At 47.1% G+C, this 24,488-nt stretch overlaps 1 protein-coding gene across 1 annotated transcript; it reads right to left on the bottom strand.

Annotated features, from left to right (window-relative positions):
• Window positions 1-942: 942 nt before the first annotated feature.
• On the bottom strand, window positions 943-21,735 carry CLEC19A (C-type lectin domain containing 19A). Its single transcript, XM_029058495.1, has 5 exons — window positions 21,637-21,735; window positions 11,902-12,058; window positions 5,259-5,352; window positions 2,507-2,639; window positions 943-1,723 (listed from the first exon to the last, which is right to left on the bottom strand). The coding sequence occupies exons 1-5, from the start codon at window positions 21,722-21,724 to the stop codon at window positions 1,644-1,646; spliced, it is 552 nt and encodes a 183-aa protein (XP_028914328.1). The 5' UTR covers window positions 21,725-21,735; the 3' UTR covers window positions 943-1,643.
• Window positions 21,736-24,488: the final 2,753 nt, after the last annotated feature.

Below are 24,488 nucleotides of genomic sequence, written 5' to 3'. Positions count from 1 at the left end.
ATTCAACTAAATAACAGCCATCCACCCAAATGCTTCCTAAATACTCACTTTATCCTACAGTGCATCCAGTTTTCGTTGCTTGAAAAGAAGAAAGCCCCACAATAGGGCCTCATCATTCGGCCTGTCTGATCATCCCTCTTCTCACAGTCACAGTGAGGCCTCCAGACCTTCCGGTTCCCATATGGGTTTTACATTAAGGGGTGTAGGCTCCAACCCCTCTCTCAGGCCGGCCACCCACCTACTGGGCAGTATAGGCTGTTGATCCTGCTGGCCCAGAGGCTGCAGCTGGAGCAGAGGGTAACCCCATTACGGTTAGCGGGGGCAGGGGGAGATGGGGGTGTTACACAGCAGCATCAGCAGGTGACGTGGGACAGAAAGTGACCATTTCAATCTGCCAAACTTCAGCTCCTCAGAACCTCTCTGGACACCTGGGGCTCTTCCCAGGGGCCCACTCAATATTGAGTGGTTGATTGATCGGAGGGATCCTGCTCAAGATAATGGGTTCCCTTCTTTTTTTTCATTCAATAGTATTTATTGAGCGCTTACTATGTGCAGAGCACCGTACTAAGCGCTTGGAATGTACAAATCGGCAACAGATAGAGACACTCCCTGCCCTTTGACGGGCTTACAGTCTAATCGGGGGAGACAGGCAGGCTAGAACAATGGCAATAAATAGAGTCAAGGGGAAGAACATCGCATTAAAACAATGGCAAATAAATAGAATCAGGGTGATGTACATCTCATTAAACAAAATAAATAGGGTGATGGAGATTTTCCAAAAATGAACAGGCTGGAAGAGGTTATTTAATAGCATTTCCAGCCAGTTTAATCAATTCTTCTCAATTGACATAAGTATTTATTCAAGGAATTTGTTCAGTGACTGCAATGCTAGAAAGAAGTAGCATCCACATGCCTTTTTGAGAATATTTTATTTGTGGAGAAAATAATTGAACAAGACCAGGCATTCTTAAGAGAATAAGATTAAAAACAAAACAAAACTCCCAATTGCTTTGGAAAGGTTTACCTAATTGGGCTTCCTTTGACTTTTTAAAATATAAATAATTGTTCCTACCCTATCCTGCTGGGCATCACCCCTAGGTTAACAGTTGATGCCATTTACTTTCTCACTCTGGATGAAAGTTTAGCTGTGCTTTCTACACTGAAAGGCAGAAATGTCACAGAGGACAGAAACTTCAACAGTAAACTCCGTTCATTGGTCTTAGAATCTGATCCGGTCAGCTCCCCATTGCTAGATGGATCTCCCAGATCCCGTCAGCTCTACATCTTCTCGGCTGCTGCTTTAATTGGATTAAAAGGTCAACAAGTTCTCTTCCTCCGCTTTACAAACTCCAGATGGAGACTCAGAGTTGTTTTTAGCGTGAATCCTTCTCTCCCCGCTCCCCTTCCCCCACACATAGCCTAGCGGCTCTTTCTCTCAGGAAATTATTGTTGATCAGGGAAAAGAAAGAACTGTAACTTGTCTGTGTAGAGCAGTAGGCCTCAGAGAGAAGGAGAGAGCTACTATTTTCACCATAGAGTGGCTTTCCCAATACGAAGAGATTTTTATAATTACGGAGCAGCAGCAACATCCTAGGGTGTTGCTAAGCTTTGGGCCCCAGATGAATCCCAGAGAGAAGGAGGTGTCAGTTGATCGCCAAAGATGGAATCTTGCAGACAAAGGGGAATTCCCGACTGCAGGTGTTATCATTCCACGATCTCAGAGCTGCAAGGGGTGGGGGGCAGAAATAAGTTATTGTGTCCAAGCTTACCTTTCAAAATAAAAGCTTCTATATACTGGAGGATAAAAAGTCATCATAGCAAGACTCCCTCTATACTAACAACCTCCCACTCCATTGATTTTGGAAATACGCCCAGCCCAAACAGCTCTGCTGGTTTTAAAGTGTTTCATTACAGTGTTTCAGCCAATCTCTCCTGTCAGAACCATTTAAGAAGTCCTTGATGCCACCCATATAAAATGCCCTTTAGGGAATCACATTTTATTTGGTTGGTGTTAAGTAAAATTCACCTATAGTGACTAGTCACATCAGAAGGACAACTGATTAGGTACATAAAATTCAGCAGGGTGGACCTTACTGGCCGGGGGAAGGTTGAAATGGATTATTGTACTAACATTCTATTTGAGAGTCCTGCCACGCTTTGATTTGGCTTGGGGATTTCCTGGAGTAGGGCTAAGGAAGCCTTGTTCCCCTTGTATTTATCTGTAAGAAATCCACTGCTGGTTCTCTGCAGCTCCCCTTTTCTGGCACCAGGCTAAATTTCACTGTTTTCTCATTTTTTAAAAATTTCCCCCAGCAAGTGAGTGTTTCTCTATAATAATATCTTCAGTTTCCCATCATTTCCTAATCTCCTTTCCAATAACAGCCAACTTTTTCCTTCTTTCATTTCTCCTAACGTCATACATGGTAAGCCCCTGAGCCCTCCTCGAGCAGAAACAGTCTCTTCTTGGGAAAACACAGACCTCAGAGTCTCAGCGGCCAGTACCTACCGCTGTTATATCGGTACCAGATCTGCACGCAATCCTCCTCCTCTGGTACCGAGTGGATGCCGTCGTCCGGCTGGTTCCCGTCCCAGTAATTATAGTCGTAGGATGTGCCGTCGGTCCATTCAAAGTGGCCTTCCTGTTGAACAACGCCCAGTTATTAGGATGCAAAATGAAAAAGGGAGAGAATGAAAACGTGTGCTCGACTGCCTGGTGCATTTCTGGCCCTTGAACGATCAATGAATGGTATTTATCGAGGGCTTACTGCCTGCAGAGCGCTGTGCTAAGCGCTTGGGAGAGTACCAAACAACAGAGCTAATAGGTATGTTCCCTGCCCACAATAAGCTTATAGTCTAGTTACGTAGTTGCAATAGTGACTTTGTGCCTCAGTCTACCTGAGGTAAAGGATGACTCTAAAATGGCTTCCCTTTGGGGCCAAAGTCAGATATCCTCCTACTGCTGGAGTATGAACTGGATAAACAAAGTCCAGAGAAGAGCTGGAAAACTCCAGAAAAGAAGGGAATCTAATTTTCTGGAGTTTTCCAGCAAAGAAGGGATGAGGCAAACAGAGGGTGTAAATTAGATTCCCAGAGTGGGAAAAAAGCTGCCATTCTGCCTCAACGCCTTGTACATTGTAAAGGCAACTGGAATCAAAAGATCAAGGAAAGTGTTATCTCCAGTAGCAGCAGCAGGAGAAATGTGCATTTTAATAATAAAGTTCTGTAGTTTGTGGGAAGTAATAATCGATTGTATTTACTGAGCGCTTACTGTGTGCAGAACACTGTACTAAGCACTTGGGAGAGTACAACCGCTTTGGCAGACCATTCCCTGTCCACAACGAGTTCACACTCTAGAGGAGGAGACAGACATTACTACAGATAAATAAATCACATCTATGAACATAAGTGCTGTGGGGTTGAGGGAGGGGTGAATAAAGGGAGCAAGTCAGGGTGACACAGAAGGGATGGGAACAGAGGAAATGAGGGCTCAGGCAGGGAAGACCTCTTGAAGGAGATGGGCTTTGAAGGTGGGGAGAGTAATTATCTGTCAAATATGAAGAGGGAGGACGTTCCAAGCTAGAGGCAGCACACGGGAAGAGGTCGGTGGTGAATACTTCCGTTATCGTTCCTTAAACTTCTTCATAACCTTGTTTAATTATGTCCCCCCAGATGGAAATAACTTTCAGTTTTGGCAGGTGTGTCTCTGAGTTTCTAGATTAAATATTTAGCTGCCTCCCTGGCCATTCTGTCAGAAACACCTGCCATAAGGTCCAAAGTGACTGAGGGGGTGGCCGAGTTTCCCAGAGAAATGGGATGAAGCCTGGGAGGTCACCAAAGAAATGCAGGGTTTGCAAAGGGAGTGAAGTAGAAGAAGGGGAGTGACTGATCAGCTTTTCAGCCTTCGATGGCAAGCTCCTGGAGGGGGGTGGGGTGTAGCGCTATCTCTCCCTTCTCCCTTTGAAACTGTGTAACCAGACACTGCCCAGGACAGGGATGAATAGTCAGAATGGTGGAGATAAACAAGACCCTTCTTATGGTTTACCCTTGTCCAGAGCAGGCATGGCCACTGGGCCTTCCACCAATACCCTGGTTTCCCACCTGTTTCCACCCTTGACTGGAAAAACCCGAAGCAGGAGATTAACCCTTCCCTGTCCCACCCCTCTCCCCACTCCACAGGGTGGCTTCTGAGAAGCCAGTTGTGGCCATGGGAATAAGACCACCTGTCCCTCCTGAACTAAACTCAACCTCATAACTCCTTCCTCCCCTCACCACTCCCTCCCCAGGAAGTAGATAACAAGCCATCTTTCCTTCATTCCTCTGTTTGATTCAGATCCAAATTTAGACCCTATCTGCCTGCGACCTCTGTATCCAGAGCTTCATTTGGAGCCACCTCAATCTATCAATCAGTCATATTTATTGAGTGCTTACTGTGTGCAGAGCACTGTCCTAAGCACTTGGGATAACACAAGACAAACAAATTGGAAGACACATTTTCTGCTCACAGTGAGTGAGTTAACAGTCTAGGGGGAAGACAGACATTAATATACATAAATAAATTACGGATATGTACAGAGGTGCTTCTGTATAGCACTTCTGTACATATCCGTAATTTATTTATGTATATGCTACTGCTGCAGAGCGTAGACCGAAAGCAGGGAACATGTCTGCCAACTCGGTAACATGTACTCTCCCAAGCGCTTACTACAGTGCTCTGCACACGGAAAGTACTTAATCAGTGTGTTGGATTGATTGTTGCTGCTGTATAACTACTCCCTCCTATCACGGGAAGCAGTAGAGACGTAATTTGGCTCTTCAGGGTGTCCTAAGAGACACTCTTATGGAGAAGGAAAGGGAGATTGTGGTTTCTTAATAGGTCTTTAAACTGTGCACCTGACCATATTATGGGTTGCAAGTCAAACTTTTAGACAAACGTACTTGAGGGAAAACCAAGAACTTGATCAGGGTGAACTGAGGACAAATTAGCTAACATTAATCAGTCAGTGGTATTTAGCGAGTGCTTACCGTGTGCCCAGGACTGCATTAAGCACTCGGGAGAGTATGCTACAATAGAAATGGAAAGGGGAAAGGGGGAATGAGCCGGGTTGCTTGGATGAATATGTTAACCTGTAGGTTGAGTAGGTTTACCTTGAAAAATGTCCAGTATAATATCTGGCACCAGCTTTACAGGTCCATGACATTGAATTAACAGCACTATAAATTACCACGGGGCATGGACAATTCTCCACAAGTTGTCTTACCTGTCTCCGGTCATGGAGTCCCAACCAGATATCCGTAGGGATCCCAGGAACACAACTGTTTACTAGGTCATACACAAAGACATTTTCTTCCCAGCTGTGAAGGGAAAAGTGACAGTTACACAAGTGATAATAACCCTTAGCATCTGTATCATACCTGCAGGGTAAGTGTACTGAATCAATCAATCAGTGGTATTTATTGAGCATTTACTATGTGCAGGGCACTGGGAGAGTACACTACAACAGAATTAGCAGATACATTCCCCTGCCCATAACGAACTTACAGTTTAGAGGCTTCCTCCTCCCAAATAGACCAGCTGCATTGTCTGTGCTCACCTTGTCTGAGCAATAATCAACATACTCATTTACTAGCGACCTAAATTGTGGATAATTTAGGCTCTGCCGCTAATAGGAGATGTACCAACCTGTCTGATTTAAACAGTACTTTTTCCAGGGGTTCAGGGGGCCGCTCAAAGCATGTTCATGTGGCTTCTTGCAGGTTGGAGAGTGGTATCTAACCAGTCATCCCCAGAAAGCTCCCATCTAGCCCCTGAGGGCAGGCAAACCCCAAAGAGAGCAATTACTTTGTCAGAAAATCCCGAGGGAGCTTCAGAGTGAATAGACAGTGGGCTCTTCTGGAGAGAGTGTGGAGCTGGGGCTTCGGGCCAGCCTCCACCCGTAGCTGTATGACCCCAAGCAAGTCACTTCGACTCTGCGCTTCTTTTTTCCCTCATTAAAATGGGGCTAATAAACCCCGTTTCTTACACAAGGAGATTTTGTGAAGACAAGTGAGAATTGATGGGAAGGGGCTGGGTTTCTTATGGAAGAACAGAAAAATTATGAAAATTTGAGAAACTGAGGAAAGATTTTGGAGGTACTTTTCCAACAGTATCTCAAATTACACCTATTGTGAGGAAAAGGAGAATGGAGAGATTTAGGAGAACCCTTGGGTTTGAAGATTTCCTCTGAAGTGTGAAAGAGATTTAGTGAGTGTTCAGAATATTTGAGGGCTACTTCAGAGCCATTCTTTTTTTTTAGGCGTAGTAGTACTCTCCCGAGTGCTTACAACAGTGCTCTGCACATAGTAAGCACTCAGTAAGTACCATTAATTGATTAAGCGCTTTACTAAGTGCCAAGTGCTATACTAAGCTCCGGGCTAGATAGAAGCTAATCAGGTTAGACATAGTTTATGTCCCATGTGGGGCTCACAGTCTTAATCCCCATTTTACTGATGAGGTAACTGAGGCATAGAAAAGTGAAGTGACTAGCCCAAGGTCACACAGCAGACAAGTGATAGAGCAGGGATTAGAACCCAGGTCCTCTGACTCCCAGGCCCAAGCTCTTTCCACTAGGCCATGCCGTCTTTTAAATGCTCTATCTACATTAGGAATGGCTCTGATGGCATTTCCAGTCCATCCCAGCTCACACTCATTTACCATGGGAACACGGCTGACTTGGTGTTTGAATTTTCAAAAAGCCTTCCCTGGCCTATCACTAAAGGTGAGAAATTGAGAGTGGTCCTTCTGAAAATTGCCCACACACAATTCCCAAAGGTCGAGACCATTCAGGATTACAAGGTCAATATGGATAGAATTGGAAAGGATTTTCAGTCTGGAGCCTTCTTCCCAATCTTAGGAAGTCGCCTTGGGTCTGAAAACAGTTTTGAGCCATGATCTGAGTAGCTTGGAGTAAGGCAGTGTTGATATTGAATCTTCAGTTGATTAATCAGTCAATTAATCAGTGGTTATTTATTGAGCACTGACTGTTTGCAGAGCACTGTGCTAAGCACTTGGGAAAGAAAAATACAACAGAGTTAGTAGACCCAATCCCTACCTACCAGGACCTTAAAGCCTTAGTCTTAACCTTGGACATTAGGGTGAAGGGTCTGTCCCTCTCCTGGATCAGACAGAGGAAAACTGAGTGTTTCAGGTCTCAAGAGGGTCTAGTGGCTAGAGCATGGGCTTGGGAGTCAGAAGGTCATGAGTTCTAATTCCATCTCCGCCATTTGTCTGCTGTGTGACCTTGCCTAGTCACTTCATTTCTCTATGCCTCAGTTACCTCATCTATCAAATGAGGATTGAGACTTTGAGCGCCACATGGGATAGGGACTGTGTCCAATTCAATTAGCTTGTAACCACCCCAGTGCTTCGTACAGTGCCTGGTACATAGTAAGCACTCAACAAATACCAAAATTATTATTAATATTATTATGAAGCTCACACATACCCTTTCACAGCCGAGGGCAGCTTGGCTGAGCCAGTGGCTACCACCCTGCAGGGCTCCCAGCATTGTCCTGTGCTTTCTTGGATCCTTCCCAAACCCAAGCTACAAGGAGCTGGAGGTTGCCATGGGTACTTCCCATGCAGGGCCCTTGTTTCTGGAATTCCCTACCCCCTCAGGCCCAGCAAGAACCTCAATTTGTTGACTTTCAGGCCTCCCCACACAAGCCCCGGGCTTTTCACTTGGCTCTTCCGCCACCCGCCTCCGGTCTTGGAGTTTCTGCTTTAATAACCGCTGCTTCAGCCGCTACTTTGCTTGAAGGGTCTGAATTGGACATGTTTGGTTTTTGGCCTTTGTGCCTCAATGCTATTCCATCAGGAAGGACATGCTTTTATCAGTCAAAGAAATCAATAAGTGAGTAAAACACCTGGTCCCTCATTGACAGTCCACTGAGAGTCCAAAGTTGAGCGTGGACCTGAGTGTTAGATCTCTCTCTACCTGTCCTCCTGAGGGAGGAGGCTGACTACTTAAAAATGGATACCCTCTGGGCAGCTCTTGGCCAAGAAAATGTGCTACTTCGTCAGGTTCCTTGGAGTGACAGAGCCTCTCAGCTTCTCTTCACGTTTGGCCCCGTAAAGCTGGGAGAGGGCACTCTTGGGAAGCTTAAGGCAACACAGTAACGACCAGCGACATAACAGTGAGAACTCCTTAGCTTGGACTAGTTTGGAAAATGAATTTTTTAAAGTTTTGTGAAATAATAATAATGATGGTATTTGTTAAGCACTTACTATGTGCCAAGCTCTGTTCTAAGCACTGGGGTAGATAGAAGGTAATCAGGTTGTCCCACATGGGGCTCACAGTCTTAATCCCCTCTTTACAGATGAGGTTACTGAGGCACAGAGAAGTTAAGCAGCTTGCCCAAGGTCACAGAGCAGAAAAGTGTTAGAGCCAGGAATAGAACCCAAATACTCTGACTCACAGGTCTGTGCTCTTTCCACTTGGCCACTCTGATTCTCTGATTAATCTCTTCCCACTCTTCCTAGGGTGGGGTCAGGACAGCAACTCACAACTATCTGTTGCCGAATTGTACATTCCAAGCGCTTAGTACAGTGCTCTGCACATAGTAAGCGCTCAATAAATACCACTGAATGAATGAATGAACTCCCCCTGGCCCTAGAGACCACCTGTGTATATGTATAGGGACAACACATAATAATAATCAATCAATAAATTATATTTATTGAGTGCTTACTGTGTGTGGAGCACTGTACTAAACACTCGGAGAGTACAATATAACAGACACATTCCCCGCCCACAGTGAGCTTACAGTCTATTGTGGTATTTGTTAAGCACTTATTATCGAACAGATGCTGTCCTAAACTAGTCAGGTTAGATATAATTCATGATCCATATGGGACTCATGTTTTTCAGATGAGGTAACTGAGGCATAGAGAAATTAAGTGACTTGCCCAAGGTCACATTGCAGACAAGTGGCAGAGCTGGGATTAGAACCCAGGTCCTTCTGATTCCTAGGCCCGGGCTCTATCCGCTAGGTCAAACTGCTTCTATGCCAAGTACTGTACTAAGCTCTGAGGGAGATGTAGGACAATCAGGTCACCCATGAGTCTCACAGAGTAAGTAGGAGGGAGAACGGGTATCAAATGCCTATTTTGCAGATGGGGGAATTGAGGCACAGAGAACTGAAGTTGCTTGCCCAAGATCCCACAGCAGGTAAATGGCAGAGTCGAGATTAGAACCCAGGGCCTCTGACTCCCAGGCTGTGCTTTTTTGCAGGAGGAGGTCTAAGATCATAGAAATGGGATAAATGAGAAGGGGTTTCATGGGCCAACCCAGAAGATTCAACCAATCAATCAGTTAATCAATGGTATTTACTGAGTGCTTACTGTGTGCGGAGCACCGAACTAAGCGCTAGGGAGAGTACAATATATCAGATGTTCCCTGCCCTCGATGAGCTTACAGTCTAGAGGGGTAGAGGGAGTTGATATAAGTATACTATAAATATACTAATATAAATACATCAGAGTTATCAAACAAGGTCCCAGCCCTCCAGTAGCTTACAGTTTAGCAGGGAATTTCCTATGGCTGTCTGCCTCTGACTTTTCATAGTTCTGTCTGTGTCAGTATTTATGCCAGAGTGTACTTCTGTTTACCTTGCCCCAGTCAGGCCACCTGTTTAAAGGGGAGTCAAAACCAAATGCCATTTGGAAAAGAAAGAAGACTTCATGCCGAGGAGAAAGTCTGGAGTGAGGCCCAAGACACCAAATGGCGGCTGCAGTTCTCCCTCAGGTGATTTTGCACCCTTAATTCACCCCCACCGCCAGCCCCACAGAACTTATGTTCCTATCTGTAATTTATGTATTTATATTAGTATATTTATAGTATACTTATATCAAATCTCTCTACCCCTCTAGACTGTAAGCTCATCGAGGGCAGGGAACGTCTTCCGACTCTGTTATATTGTACTCTCCCAAGCGTCAGCACAGTGCTCTGCACACAGTAAGCGCTCGATAAATACGATTGACTGATGGATTAAAGTGCTTCAGTTCTGAGTCGCACCTGGCAGGGATGGGAACTTCTAGCAAATCTCTAAAGGAGAGAACAAGCTTGTCCAAGGTGCTGGATCTAAAAACAAATCTCTTTATGAGGGAACAAATGCCAGCTCGGGTCTGAGAAACCTGGGAAAATACCCTGGAGAAGTGGTTTGTCCAATTTCTGTTTGTTTTTTTCCTCTTAACAATTGATTCAGTGGGAGTTAATGGGTTAGGGACATCATGAGTGACATTTTTCTATACAAATTGCTTATTATTTTCATGTCTTCCACTTGCAGGATGCTTTACCCCACTGCCCACTCACTGTCGTCCAGTTCTTCTATGCAGGTTCATGGTCCAGAATCATCATCCTCATCACCGAACTTTGTACTGTATGGTTGCAAAAACACAAAGTCCTAAGTGGCACAGTAAGGCTGAGACAGGGTGTGGGAAACTTGGCAGCATCCAGTGCTGAGAACAGTGCTTTGCACATAGTAAGCACTTAACAAATACCATCATTATTATTTTTATCATGCCTTGGTAGAAACTAGGCCTGTGCACACAACCGCTACTTCTAACACTAGATCAACCCGTGGATTCTATTATATGAGGAAAGACTTGCGTTGTGGGAAAATTATTCCTTAATTCTTCCATCCTATCATTTTTTTATGGTACTTGTTAAGTGTTCATTATGTGCCAGGCACTGTAGTGAGTGCTTGGGTGGATACAAGCTAATCAGGTTGGACATAGTCCATGTCCCACATGGGGTTCACAGCCTTAATCCCCATTTTACAGATAAGGTAACTGAGGTGCAGAGACATGAAGTGAATTGCCCAAGGTCCACAGCAGACAAGGGGAAGAGCTGGGATTAGAATCAGGTCCTCCGACTCCCAGGCCTGTATACTTTCCACTAGGCCACGCGGCTTCTCTGCGGGCCTGGAACTTCACCCCGTCTTTCAAAAGAGAAGCAGTTTCAAATGAGAAGCAGCTTACTACAAGAAAGTGTGCTGAAATAGCAGGAGAGCTGGCCCACCAAACGATGTTGAGAAAGGGAAGAACATTGGAAGGGAAATAGAGACCGTGAGTCCACTGTGGGGCAGAGACTGTGTCTAACCTAATTAGCTTGTACCTACTCCAGTGCTTAGAACAGTGCTTACACGTAGTAAGCACTTGCCAAATACCATCATCATTATTATTACTATTATTATAGACTGGCAAAAGAATTCTCTTGAAGTTAAAAGCAGAAGAGGGCCTGGATATCCACTCTGAACTACCCCCCCACCGCTCCCATCAGACTGTAAGCTTGTTGTGGGGAGGGAATGTGTCTGTCTATTGTTGTATCGTACTCTCCCAATAATAATAATAATAATTTTAGTATTTATTAAATGTTTACTATGTACCAAGCACTGTTCTAAGCACTGGGTTAAATACAAGGTAATTGGTTTGTCCCACATGGTGCTCACGGTCTTAGTCCCCATTTTTTAGATAAGGTAATTGAGACACAGAGAAGTTAAGTGGCTTGCCCAAGATCACAAAGCTGACAAGTGGTGGAGCCGGGATTAGAAGCCACATCCTCCGACTCCCAAGCCCGTGCTCTTACCACTAGGCCATGCTGCTTCTCAGCGCTTCCCAAGCACTTATAACAGTGCTCTGCACACAGTAAGTGCTCAATAAATACAATTGAATGAACAATTGAATGAACAATAAATACAATTGAATTGAATTGCTGAGATCACAAATAAAGGGTGATCTCAGCAAGTCATTGAGTCAGAGATAAACTATTCTCAATTACAAAAAAAGAGATTCCAGCAGAAATTCCATACGTGGGTTCAGGTAGAAGTTCATCAGCGCTGCGTTCACAAACCCGGAAGCCTTACCTGTGAATGGAGGCCAGTTTGGCGGATTTAGTGCCGATGGAGAACTCGGCGCAGTAAAGATCAGCTTCGGCCCAGGTTTTATTGAGAGGAAAGAATCTATAGCAGTAGCTGTCGTACTCCATCCAGAACAGAGGGCACATGGAAGGCAGAATTGGCCCTGGCAAAGTTGATGGAGAAAGAAGGGGAGGGAGAAAAAACCAGAAGCAATTTAGAAGCATTTCAGCTGCTTAATAGTGATCACTGGTGCGTCTGTTAAGTGCTTTCTACATGCTGAGTACTCTCCCAAGAGCTTCGTACAGTCCTCTGCACACAGTAAGCGCTCCATAAATATGAATGAATGAATTAAGATAATCAGGTCAGACTCAGTCCCTGTTCCACATGGAGCTCACAGTCTAAGTAGAAGGGAGAATGGGGATTGAATCCCCATTTTGCAGATGAGGTAACTAAGATCCAGGGAAGTTATGGGAATTGGCCAAGGTCACAAAGCAGACTATTGGCGAAGCTGGGATTGGAATCCAGGTCCTCTGACTCTCAGGACCATTCTCCTTCCACTAGGCCATGCTGCTTCTCCGCTTCTTTCCCTGCCAACAGAATACCGCTTCGCGCTATACCCCCCCTTAAAGCTGGTAAATGCAGGGCCCCTGTGCCCGGGGGGAATGATTGACATTGATATAGTCCCTGCTAAGGGTGGTGATGGTGGAGATTAGCAATGGTTTGGGGGGCGTCTACCACAGGCCAGATCTGTACGTTCCAATCCACGGTGACATACAGGAGCTATTTATTCCCCAGAAAAGATCGGGGGCACCGCTGATTCTCTCCCCCAACTTTCTCCAATTCTGGCTTTTTCTAGCTGTTTCTAAACATTTCTAGCCTAGGGAATCTTGGTGGGATTAGGAAAAAGTGAGAGGACCAGGAAAGATGAAAATCAAGAATTGACAACCATGAGGGTAGGGATCAGATCATTTAAATCTGAAAACCATAAGATTAGCAGGAATGTGTCTACCAACTCTGTTGAACTGTACTGTCCCAAGTGCTTAATACAGTGCTTTGCACACGGTAAGCACTCAATTCATACCTTTGATTGATTGATTAGCAGGCACATAATGGGGGCTGGCAAACTGTACACAAATTTGAAACAAACTGTATACACTGCCTTCCCATTTCAGACTTCTGGATGTGACTGTAAGGGAAAAAGCACTAAAGTTCACACAGCAGGCAAACAGAGGATCCAGACTTGAAACCAGGTCTCCCGACTCTTAGGCTTCCAGACCCACGCTATTTCCACGGGACAACCACCAACCCTTTTCTCACGTCATTCCCCTAGCCTGGAACTCCCTCCCCCTTCATATATGCTAAACCACCACTCTCCCCACTTTCAAAGACTTATTAAAGTTCACATCTCCTCCAAGAGGCCTTCCCAAATTTAGCCTTCTTTTCCCCAGGTCCTTCTCCCTTCATTGTTGTCTATGTACTTGGATCCGTGACCTTTGGACACGTGATATTTGTCCCACCCTCAACGCCACAGTGCTTATGAACTTATCTATAAATTATATGTTATTTATATTAACACCTGTCTCCCCCTCTAGACTGTAATTTGTTGCGGGCAGGGATCACATCTGCCAACTCTGTCGTATTGCGCCTTCCCAAGCGCTTAATACAGTGCTCTGCATATATAGAAAGAGCTCAGTAAATACCACCGATGATTGATGAGGAGCTATAGTAATAGTACTAGCATTTATTAAGCGCTTACTCTGTGCAAAGCCCTGCACTAAGCACTGGGAAAGAAATAAGTTGATGAGATAGAGACATGGTCCCTAACCCCCAAGAAGATTGCAATCTTAAAATGAGGGTTGAGGGGATACGTGACAGGCATGTAAGAAAAGGCAAATAAAAAACATGAAAGACAACATGAAAGGAGCCGCAGGATTTCAGACTCCACACCGTTCGGGCCGATAGTCACAGAAGTCACAGAGGCGGTGATGGCAGTCACCTTCTCCACATTCTAGAGGTTCAGAAGGACTCCCGCCCCTGCGGGACAAGCTATTCTTGGCACGGAGCAAGCGAAAGGGTTGGGAATCCCGCTGGCTGGCATGGAGGTGGGACAGCATCCTTCCCGCCTGACATCCAGGTGTGCCAACCCAGGGATTAAGGGATGGGATGCTTTGGCCTTTTTATTGGCTTCTAAGGCACTGTGGAAACAGTGAGGACAGGGAAGGAGTTAGCTTTCCCAAATATCAGGCAACTCCAGAAAAACAGACTCTGGGTCTCTAAGGGTCAATATTAATGGTCAAAGTAAGATACTGACGGCAGCACCCCGTGACTTCAAGGGTCAGCCCCAGAGGGCAGGGGCTGGGTGACTCCTTCTCTGTCAAACAATCTGGTGTGTGAAGATTGAGCAGGGGGTGGGGGTGGGGATGGCATTGTGGGTCTTCTCCTGTTTGGCCCGAGGATTGATCGATGCCTGCTGACTGGAGCAGGGCCCCTGCCCTGCTCAGCGAGCCGGTGGCTTGTAAGCCGTTTAGAAGATCAATAAAGGGGAAGGAAATCATCTCCTCTTGGGCGCCGAGAAGTTTGGAAATGTGCAGCTGTTCCCGAATCGGTGGTCACAGAGTTGCTCCCCTTGTTCGTAGCTTCCGGAACAAGTCAGTCCCTGCCCCCAAACTCCCCTTCTCCTCTTCGTCATCCTCCTCTTCCTCAGCAGATGGCATTACTAAGCACCTGACCACTGATCCTGGGTCACTAAGAAGTTCCCCCATCCAGAAGAGATAGTAGAATCGACCTGTGCTCTGTGCTTTCCATGCTGGCCGGACTCATGCCTCGGGTTCAGCTCCCCTGGAAGTTGGCCAGAAGGGCTCAGTGCAACCAAGTTCCATTCCACCCCTCCAGTCTCTGGGGCGATAGACTCACAGCCTTGAAATCAGTCAATCAACCAATCGTATTTATTGGGTGCTTACTGTGTGCAGAACACTGTACTAAGAATTTGGGAAAGTACAATACAAAATATGACAGAGATGGTAGGCAGATTCCCTTCCCACAACAAGCTTACAGTCTAGAGGTAGAACAGCTCCATAACTCCTCTGGCCTAACTCCTCGACTTCTGCCTGTCGGGTCAGGGAGTCAGAAGGTCATGGGTTCTAATCCCAGACCTGCCACTTCTCTACTGTGTGACATTGGGCTAGTCATTTCAATTCCCTGCGCCTCAGTTTCCTCATCTACAAAATAGGAATTGAGGCTGTGATCCCCACGTGGGGCAGGGATTGTGTCCAACCCTAGTTGCATGTATCCACCCCAGTGCTTAGTACAGTGCCTGGCACACAGTAAGCGCCTAACAAATATCATAGTTATTACTTATTATAATTATTTAAAAATCAGCAGCAGAGAGGATCACTGACCTGCCTCCCCGGGAGTCCTTCCCCGTATGCCACAACCATGTCAGGAAGTTCTTCCTTGCATCTAACTTAAGACCCTCCTGCTACCCCATCAGCCCACTTCCCCTTGGTCCAAACCCAGTGAGGAGAGACTGTAGGTTTTTAAGCAAAGCACCTAATAATAATAATAATTATGGTACCTGTTCAGCACTTACGTGCCCAGCACTCTAAGCGCTGGAGTACATACAAGTTAATCAGGTTGGACACAATCCCTGCCCCACGTGGAACTCACCCTCTTAATCTCTATTTTACAGATGATGGAACTGAGGCACAGAGAAGTTAAGTGACTTGCCCAAGGTCACCCAGCAGACAAATGGCAGTGCTGGTGTGAGAACCGAGGTCCTTCTGACTCCCGGGCCCGTGCTCTACCCACTAAGGGACGCTGCTTTCACTCTCCAGATTCAGCAGCCATTCCTCCCTCCTCTCCCGGCCCCAGCCCGGAGCTAGCTTTCCCCCTCCTTCATGTGTGCCGTCTGATCGTCCCTTTGCCGCTGCCATGGAAGCAGCAGGCCAAAATCAAGCCAGGCTCATGCCAAGGGAGCTGCGAAGGGATGCCAGCCCAGTTTTTGGCATGTTCAACCACCGGGCTGGGCCCAGAGGCTTGAGTGGGTTGAAGTTGGTACTGAAACAGGCAGAGGAGAGAAAGAGCAAAGTATGAAAGAAAACTGTCACCCGCCCACTCGATCCTTCAGCTCGCTGCAGAGGAGCTAATTCAGACTTGGTCATGGGACTCCCATCCCACTGAGTGGCGGGAGGGAACGAGACTGGAGGGTCCTCAGGAAAGGGTAAACAGATCCCTGACATGAACTGCATTAGCCAGCTCACGAATCGATCCATCAGTCATAGTTAGGGAGTGTTTACTGTATTCAGAGCACTGTACTAAGCACTTGGGAAAGTGCAATACAACGGAGTTGGTAGAGCTAACCCCTACCCTCCAGCAGCTTACAGTCTACAGTGGGGAAGCCACCGGGTGGATCTGTTAGGTTGGCCCTGGGTCTTGCTCAACCCATAAGGGAACAAATTAAGCACACGATCTCCAACTGCCATGACATTAGCCTCCTGATCTGTTTCCTTAGGGCTGGAAGGAAACTTGAGGGGTCATCGAGCCCATCCCCCCGTCTCCAGCCAGGCCCTCACCTAAACTGTCCCTGATTCTGGAGACCTCCCCCACCCTCCCCTGCCGTTTATTTCAGGGTATTTTGTAATGGTATTTATTAAGTGCTTATTATGTGTCAAGCACTGTTCTAAGTGTGGGGATAAATTTATCAAGGTGGATCTAGTTCCTGTCCCCTATGAGGTTTACAGTCTAAGTTGCAAGGACTAGGATTTAACTCCCATTTTGCAGTTGAGGAAACTGAGGCACAGAGAAGTGAAGTGACTTGCCCGAGGTCATGCAGCAAGCAATTGGCTGAGCTGGAATTAGAACTCAAGTCCTTTGACTCCTAGGCCCATAGTCTCTCTACTAGGTCATACTACTTCTCATTCTTCTAACCCAGATCCTTCACGTTGCTGCTTAAACCCATTTCCCCCTCTAGACTGTAAGTTCGCTGTGAACAGGGACCTTGTCTATCAGCCCTGTTGTACTGTAGTCTCCCAGGTAGAGTGCTTTGCACATAGTAAGCACTCAATAAACATGATTGATCAGTTGATCGATTTCCTCACATTCTAAGGCAATGGGCAGTGGGAATGAAAGAGTCAGGGACAAGGCTATCAATGGCTTGGTTGCCCTGGCTTCCACAGGCCCTCTTTCCCCACAGGGAATTACAAGGAAGTTTCACGTCTTCCACCTTCATCCTGAAAGTTCATCTCTAGACTGCATGATTGTCGTGGCCAGGGATCATGCCTACCAACCGTTGTATTTTCCCAAGTGTTAGTACAGTGCTCTGCACAGAGTAAGCACTCAATAAATACCACTGATTGATGGATGGACTGAAGGGACACTCAGAGGTGACCAGAGATCCTGTTTTGGATGGGCCCGTCCCAAATTTCAGGGTCCTGGTCTACCTCCTGACTGCCCTAGGGCGGTATGGCTGCCATTACCTCCGCCCGTAGCCACTGCAGTGATGCAGACCCTGGGGGCACTGAAGAACAGCTGTTGGTCCAACCAGATGCTGCATGGCTCAGTGGAAAGAGCTGAGGCTTGGGAGTCAGAGGTCATGGGTTCTAATCCCGGCTGCGCCACTTGTCAGCTGGGTGACTGTGGGCAAGTCACGTCACTTCTCTGGGCCTCAGTTCTCTCATCTGTAAAATGGGGGTGAAGTCTGTGAGCCCTACGTGGGACGCCTTAATTACCTTGTACTACCCCAGCGCTTAGAACAGTGCTTTGCACATAGTAAGCGCTTAACAAATGCCAACATTATTATTTATTTATTTCTGGCTGGGAAGAATGGCAAGCGGGGACAGGACGTGGTGGCCGGTAGCAGCAGGAGCACCAGCTTGACCCTGGCAAGGGGCAAGGAGGAGGTCGAGGCAAGCAGCAGTAGCTCAGTCCTCTTTCCCTCCCCCTCTCCCCCGCCTTTTCCCTTTCCCTTCTCTTCTCTCCCTTTCCATCCTTCCCTTCTTGCCCCACCTCATTTAAGTCCTGTCCATTCAGGTCTCTGCCCCACCCTACTTTGAGTCTTCCCAAACCTGACCCCTTTAAGGTACCCCCAGAGGGACAAGAATGTTTTTGGTGTCCCTTAACTTCGGTGTGCCCTAGATCAGGGCCTAAAGCAAGGCCAGAATCAGAAGGATGCCAGTTGCTGTGCCCAGAGGGCAGCTCTATTACCTGGTTTATTAACTCCAGAAGAAAGGGCTCCTGGCATCGTAGGCTTCTCAAGTAGCAGTTTAGTCTAGTGGAAAGAGCACCGGCCTGGGAATCAGAGGAGCTAGTTTCTAATCCTGGCTCCATTACTCGTCTCCTGTGTGATCTCAGTCAAGTCACTTAACTTCCCTGTGCCTCAGTTTCCTCATCTGTAAAATGGGGATTAAGGCCGTGAGCCCTATATGGGACAGGGACTGTGTCCAATCTGGTTTACTTGAATCTACCCCAGTGCTATGTAAAGTGCCTGGAACATAGTAAGTGCTTAATAAATATGATTTTAAAAAAAGTAGGAGCCCAGACAATGCACACTCTAAAGACACTAGGGGTCAGGGGGCCGTGAGAGAGCCCTAATCCTCATCCTGCGGCCCCGGAGCAGAGACGGGATTTAGGGCTTGTGGGTGGTTGGGGTTTGTTGCCATCTTCTCCTCCCAGGACTGTGCCCCGGCTGGGGCTGGGAGCCACTGCCGCACCTATGTCGGGGGTCCCTTTATCACCTCGGGCTATAGGACAGGGGCTCCCCGACCCCCGAGATGGGGCCTCTGCCGTAGACACGGAATTTTCCCCAACCCTGACATCCCTTCCTAGGGAACCTTGTCAGCCTCTTCCCAGAGAGCAAAAAAAAAAAGGCCAATGTGCCCCTCCGGGGCGGGGGGGCGGAGAGAGAAATGAGCTAGACAGGTTGAGTCATTAGACGCCAAACATTGCTCACGGAGGCCCTGAGCATGTCAGCCGTCGGGAAGCATGTCATCCGTCCGTCTTCAGATCTGCTCTCTGCTGAGGCGGGAGAAAAGGAGGGAGAGAAACCTGTCCTTTGTGGTTGAACTACTATAACCAAATCCTTCCCCAAGGGAGGTTTTTTTGTGTTGTCAGCCCCTGGGTGCGCCCCCACAAACCCCTTAGACAAAGCTAGCAGGACTTTTTCACCTAATTACTGGGTTGCTGGTTTGCTGACATTTGCATATGATTTTTCAGGCACTTAATCCAAGGGGATAAATCAAACCATCAATCCATCGATTGTATTTATTGGTCGCTGGGAGCAGAGCCCTATACTAAGCGCTTGGGAGAGTACGACATAACAGAGTTGGTAGACACGTTGTGGTCAGGGAATGTGTCTGTTATATCATTATATTGTACTCTCCCAAGCTCTGAGTACAATGCTTTACACACGGTAAGCGCTCTGTAAATACGATTGACTGATGACTAGAGGAAGAGAGGATTTGATGGAGCATCGTGCATTCATTCAGTTGTATTTATTAAATGCTTACTGTTTGCAGAGCACTGTACTAAGCATTTGGTAAAGTACAATACAACAATAAACAGTGACACTACCTGTCCACAATGAGCTCACAGTCTAGAGGAGGGGAGATAGACAGCAATACGAATAAAATGACAGATACATACATAACTGCTGTGGGGTTTGGTGGGGAGGGCAAAAATCAGGCTGAGGCAGAAGGGCGTGGGAGATGAGGAAAAGTGGGTCTTATTTTGGGAAGGCCTCTTGGAGGAGAAGTGCCTTCAGTAAGGCTTTGAAGAGGGGGAAAGTAATTGCCGGATTTGTCTCCTACCCCCCAACATCACACCTGATCTGGAGAGGATACGGGGGTGACTTCCTCCTTCTCCCCCTCATCCTGGGAGGATTCCAGAGGTTCCAGTGGCCTGTCCGAGATAGGCTCCCACCTTGCATCGTGAAGCAGGGGTTTGTCCAGGGACTGCCCTCACCCAGAATTAGGAGAAAATTGTCAAGATCCTCAGGAATCAAGGATTCAGAGGGCTTCATTCTTGGTGGGCAGCCCTCAGCCTGAGTGTCCCCAAGGATGCACTGAGCAGTGGAGGGAGGAGACCAAGTAGAGAAGCAGCGCGGTCTCGAGGACAGAGCACTGAGCATCAGAGGACCTGGGTTCTAATCCCAGCTCCCCCTCTAGCCTGCTGTGTGACTTTGGGCAAGTCACTTCACTTCTCCGATCTCAGTCTTCTCATCTGTAAAGGGAAGATTCGATACCTATTCTCCCTCTTATTTAGACTGTGAGCCTCATGAAGGACAGGGACTATGCCTGGCCTAATTACCTTGTGCTTAGGACAGTGTTTGGCACACAGTAAGCACTTAACAAACATCACAGTTATTATTACAAGGAGACCGCCATGAAAGAAGAATGGCTCACAACTTTAAGGGGAAACAAAACAACAGCTAGGCTCCTTTTTGCTTGCCCAGGAAAGTTTTCTGCTCTCTCAGGGTGACCTCTGTAACCCGATCCTCCATCTTTCTGCCTATACTAAAGCTGGTCTTGTTTGTCTGTCTCTCCTCACCCTTCCTAACACCAGATGGTAGGGGTACTAAGCTGCAGTATTTATCCTGACTGAAAAGTCTCTAGAAGTCTTAGCCTCTCTTACTTGTTTCTGCTAGCCTTGGCTTGGAACTCCCTCCCCCAATTCCAAGAGGCCACAGCTCTCCCCACATTCAAGGCCCTCCTAAAATCTCCCCTTCCTCCAACAGAACCTTCCCTGTTTCATTCCCATCCCCCAAAGCCACATGAACCATCGGCTAACTCCGGCACTTAGGAACTTCTTTATTATAACACTCAGTGCTCCTGGATACATGTTAATTCAGTTAGTTTGGCCACTCTAGTTGTAAGCATTTTTAAGCTCATCTGCCCTGTTAGAGTGAGAGCTGCTTATGGGCAGGAAATACGTCACTTCTTTATTCTGTATTTTCCAAACCCCTAGTACAGTGCTCTACACCAAGAAGGTGCTTAATACATGCTAATACTATTTCTATCATTATAACACAGCAAGGATGAGGAAAACTCACACAATTCACACATTTAGAAGGCTTCATTGTTCTTCCTTTTCTCCGCACAGAGTAAACACTCAATAAATACCACTGGTTGATCGACTGATTCTGAAAAGATGGCTCTGGTCAGAGGGAGCAGTAAACCCCAGAAGCTTGGAAAGGCATTTAAGATTCATGCTCACTGCTCAGTCCAAACCGTAGAAGGCAAGACCACCTCCAGTGCCTCACTAGAGTCCAGTACCCCCAGGGTCCTCCTTGCTGCTGCTCAGAGCAATATTGTCATAACCAAAATACAAAAACTGTGCTCCTGAGCTCATGGCTGGCTTCAGGCAGCCTTGAGCCAACATCTGTCACTTTGCGTTTGAATATTTGATGGCAGGATTTGACCAAGTGGTCTCCAGAACAGCACTGAGGAACTGTTTGGGGCCCCAAGAGAGCACAAGGACAACAAACAGAGAGAGTTTGCCCAGCTCTACAAAGAGTCCCAGCACAAAGTATATTAGTATAACAGCAAAATATAATAGCAGTATTATTATTAGTAGTAATAGTAGTAGTATTCTGATGATGAGGCTGGGAGTCCCAGGTCCTCAGGGAAATTTGCTTGAATCTCATTTGGGGTCATCTGACCTCCGTAGGAACATCCGGAAGACCAAAATCTCAGATTCACTGAGCCCTCACTCCCACCCCCACACATATACCAGCAGCTCCTCACTCACCTTGACTGATTTTAATGTTGGTGTGCGGGAACGCCTGGGCGGAGAGCAGAGCCAAGGAGAGCAGGCCCCACGGGGCCCACCAGGGCATCTCGGCCGCCTTCGGGCCACAGCCGACTTCTGGGGTCTGGGGCCGGCCGGGCGGAGGGACTCCGGGCAGGGTCTCCTCTCGGTGTGCACAGAGGAGATGGCCGCAGCAGCTCTAAACGGCTCGGGTGGACGCGAGCTCTCTCCTCCTCCTCCTTCTCCTCCCCCTGTATAACAAACTCTCAGCGTGACAGGCTTGAAGGTTGACCTGGGCCCCAATCCTGTGACACCACTCAGCTCGACAACCCCTGACAGGGGAACAGCCCAGCCAGAGCAGCCCTGCAGAGGAGGCAGCGGTGGCAGATACTTCTGGGGTCATTGCCTGGGGCAGACAGGACACATGGAGTTAATAATAATTATAATTATTATTATGTACTTCTTAAGCACGTACTATATGCCAAGCACTGTTCTAAGTGTTAGGGTGGATACAAGTTCATCAGGTTGGACACAGTCCCTGTCCCACATGGGTACTCACAGTCTCAATCCCTATTTTTCAGATGAGGTAACTGAGGCCCACGGAGAAGTGAAGGGACTTGCTCAGCAGACAAGTGGCAGAGACGGGATTAGAACTTTCGATTCTCAAGACTGTGTTCTTTCCACCACGCCAGTGCTAGATAGGGAGGGGATTCTGAGGCCTTTCTTCAAACACTGAAAATCCAACTAAGCCCGGACACAGCTTCAAAATCCTGGGATCGTGGTTTCTGTCTCACCTTTTCCACCCAGCAGTCCTTCGTGTCCCCAGACCTCAGCAACCAGCATGAACTAACCCCACTCCGCTATCCCCTCACAAGCAGCCCAGGCCAGGTTCCCATTTTACAATGACCCAGAGGGGCTGGGAGCTCTAGGCCAGGGCTTGTGAAACCACCAATGGTTTTTATTTATCTTTTTCATGCTTTTCTTGTCTTTCACAAGATCTAAACCCTCTCCCATATAGGAAGGGGCAGAAGGGTGGCACAGAGGATGACAACGTGTGCCTTCCTCCCTGTCCTTTACAGCCAGCCCCTTCCTGCCACTAAAAACAGCACTCAGGCACATTTTTCTTTCTTTCTTTTTTTAAAATGCTATTTGTTAAGTGCTTATTATGTGCAAGGCAGTGTTCTAAGGGCTGGGGTAGTTACAGAGTAATCAGGTTGCCCACACTCAATGTCCGGAATGGGACTCAAAGTCTTAATCTCCATTTAACAGATGAAGTACCTGAGGCACTGAGAAGTGAAGTGACTTACCCAAGGTCACTCAACAGACAAGTAGGGGATCCAGGTTTAGAACCAGGTCCTTCCGACTCGCAGACCCCAGGCTCTATCCACTAGGCCACTCTGCATTTTCTTCACCCTACTCTCTCCTCCCACCTCACCAGAGTATTCATTTAAGCCTGCTGCCTTGCTGAGAGCCAATCTCCGGGCCTTCCGTCCTTCAGCTTTAAAACAGGTGATTGCAATGTGGGTGGTGAGTCATGGAGGATAAAAGGACTGGGGCACTGAGGGTAAAAGCCACATACATTTTTCTGAATGTGATACATTTTGAGAAACAGTGTGGCCTAGCAAAAGGAGCACAGGCCTGGGAGGCTGGAGACCTGTTTTTTCATCCTGGCTCTGTCACTTGCCAGTAGTATGACCTTGGGCAAGTCTCTTCACTTCTCTGGGCCTCAGTTTCTTCATCTGTAAAGGAGACTTAGACTGGTGTCCTGGGTGGGACAGAGGCTGTTTCTGACGTGATTATCTTATATCTACCCCAGCACTTAGACTATAACAAATACCAAAATTATTATTCCTGATGCCTCGGTTTCTTCATCAGCAAAACGGGGATGAAATAACCATTCTCCCTCCCCCTTGAACCGTGAGCTTCATCTGGGCCGGGGACCGTTTCCAATCTGTTTCCCCCTCGGGGCTGTGTTTGCTGTGAGCCGGGAACGTATCTACCGATTCTGTTACACCGTTACATTATACTCTCCCAATCGCTTAGTACAGTGCTCTGCACACAGTAAGCGCTCAATAGATACGATTGATTGATTTACGTGGTTGGGTCTATCCCATCAATCAGCCCAGTGCTGGCACAGAGAGCGGCACTCAAATACCACAGTTCTTCTTCTTGTTTCTATTTAACGCAGTTATATCCAGAGCCACTTAGGTCGACGTAACGCGTCTGAAAGGAAAACTCGCTATGTTTAGTCTCCGTTTGCTTCTCCTCTTCCTCCGCTTCCTCACCGATCTGTTGTACCTCAGATCTACAGCAAGGTAAGACTTACCCGTTGCCTGGCCGGTTCGGAAAAAAAGCTTACAGCACAAGTGTGAAGAACCCTAGATCGGGGTCATAGTATGCTTGCTTTGAAGGTGTTTAGCTTTTAGAGGGTATTAAATATTTACATATCTCATTTAGTTGTAGGAATATTCAGGTCTTTCATACAATAGAAATACCACTTCACAGGAAATTACTTTTTTTTTCCTTTTCATGCCCCTCATCCTTTTCCTCCCCTCACCCCACCCCCGTCCGATGTTGAAGCTCACCCTGGCAGACAAGTGGGTGTGTAGTTTCTGAGCAGCAATTAAAAAAAACAAAACACCCCAAACCCTGCTGCGATCGCGTTGCTTTTCCATTGCCTCTGGGGTGCTTGCCCAGTTCTAAAAATCTTTCTTCACCCTTGTGAGTCACCGTGAGCAGCCACAGCAACTTCGAAAACAGATAGTTATTACATATGCAACGTGCGATGCACATCTACGGGGCTCGAAGATCAGAGGGGACGTGAGCAGTGAGGCTATTTGCAGAACTCCTCG

Source organism: Ornithorhynchus anatinus, chromosome 2 (assembly GCF_004115215.2).
Source record: "Ornithorhynchus anatinus isolate Pmale09 chromosome 2, mOrnAna1.pri.v4, whole genome shotgun sequence".
NCBI classification, from domain to species: Eukaryota; Metazoa; Chordata; class Mammalia; order Monotremata; family Ornithorhynchidae; genus Ornithorhynchus; species Ornithorhynchus anatinus.
The sequence above is the reverse complement of the archived record's forward strand: the minus strand, read 5'-3'. Positions and strand labels throughout refer to the sequence as shown.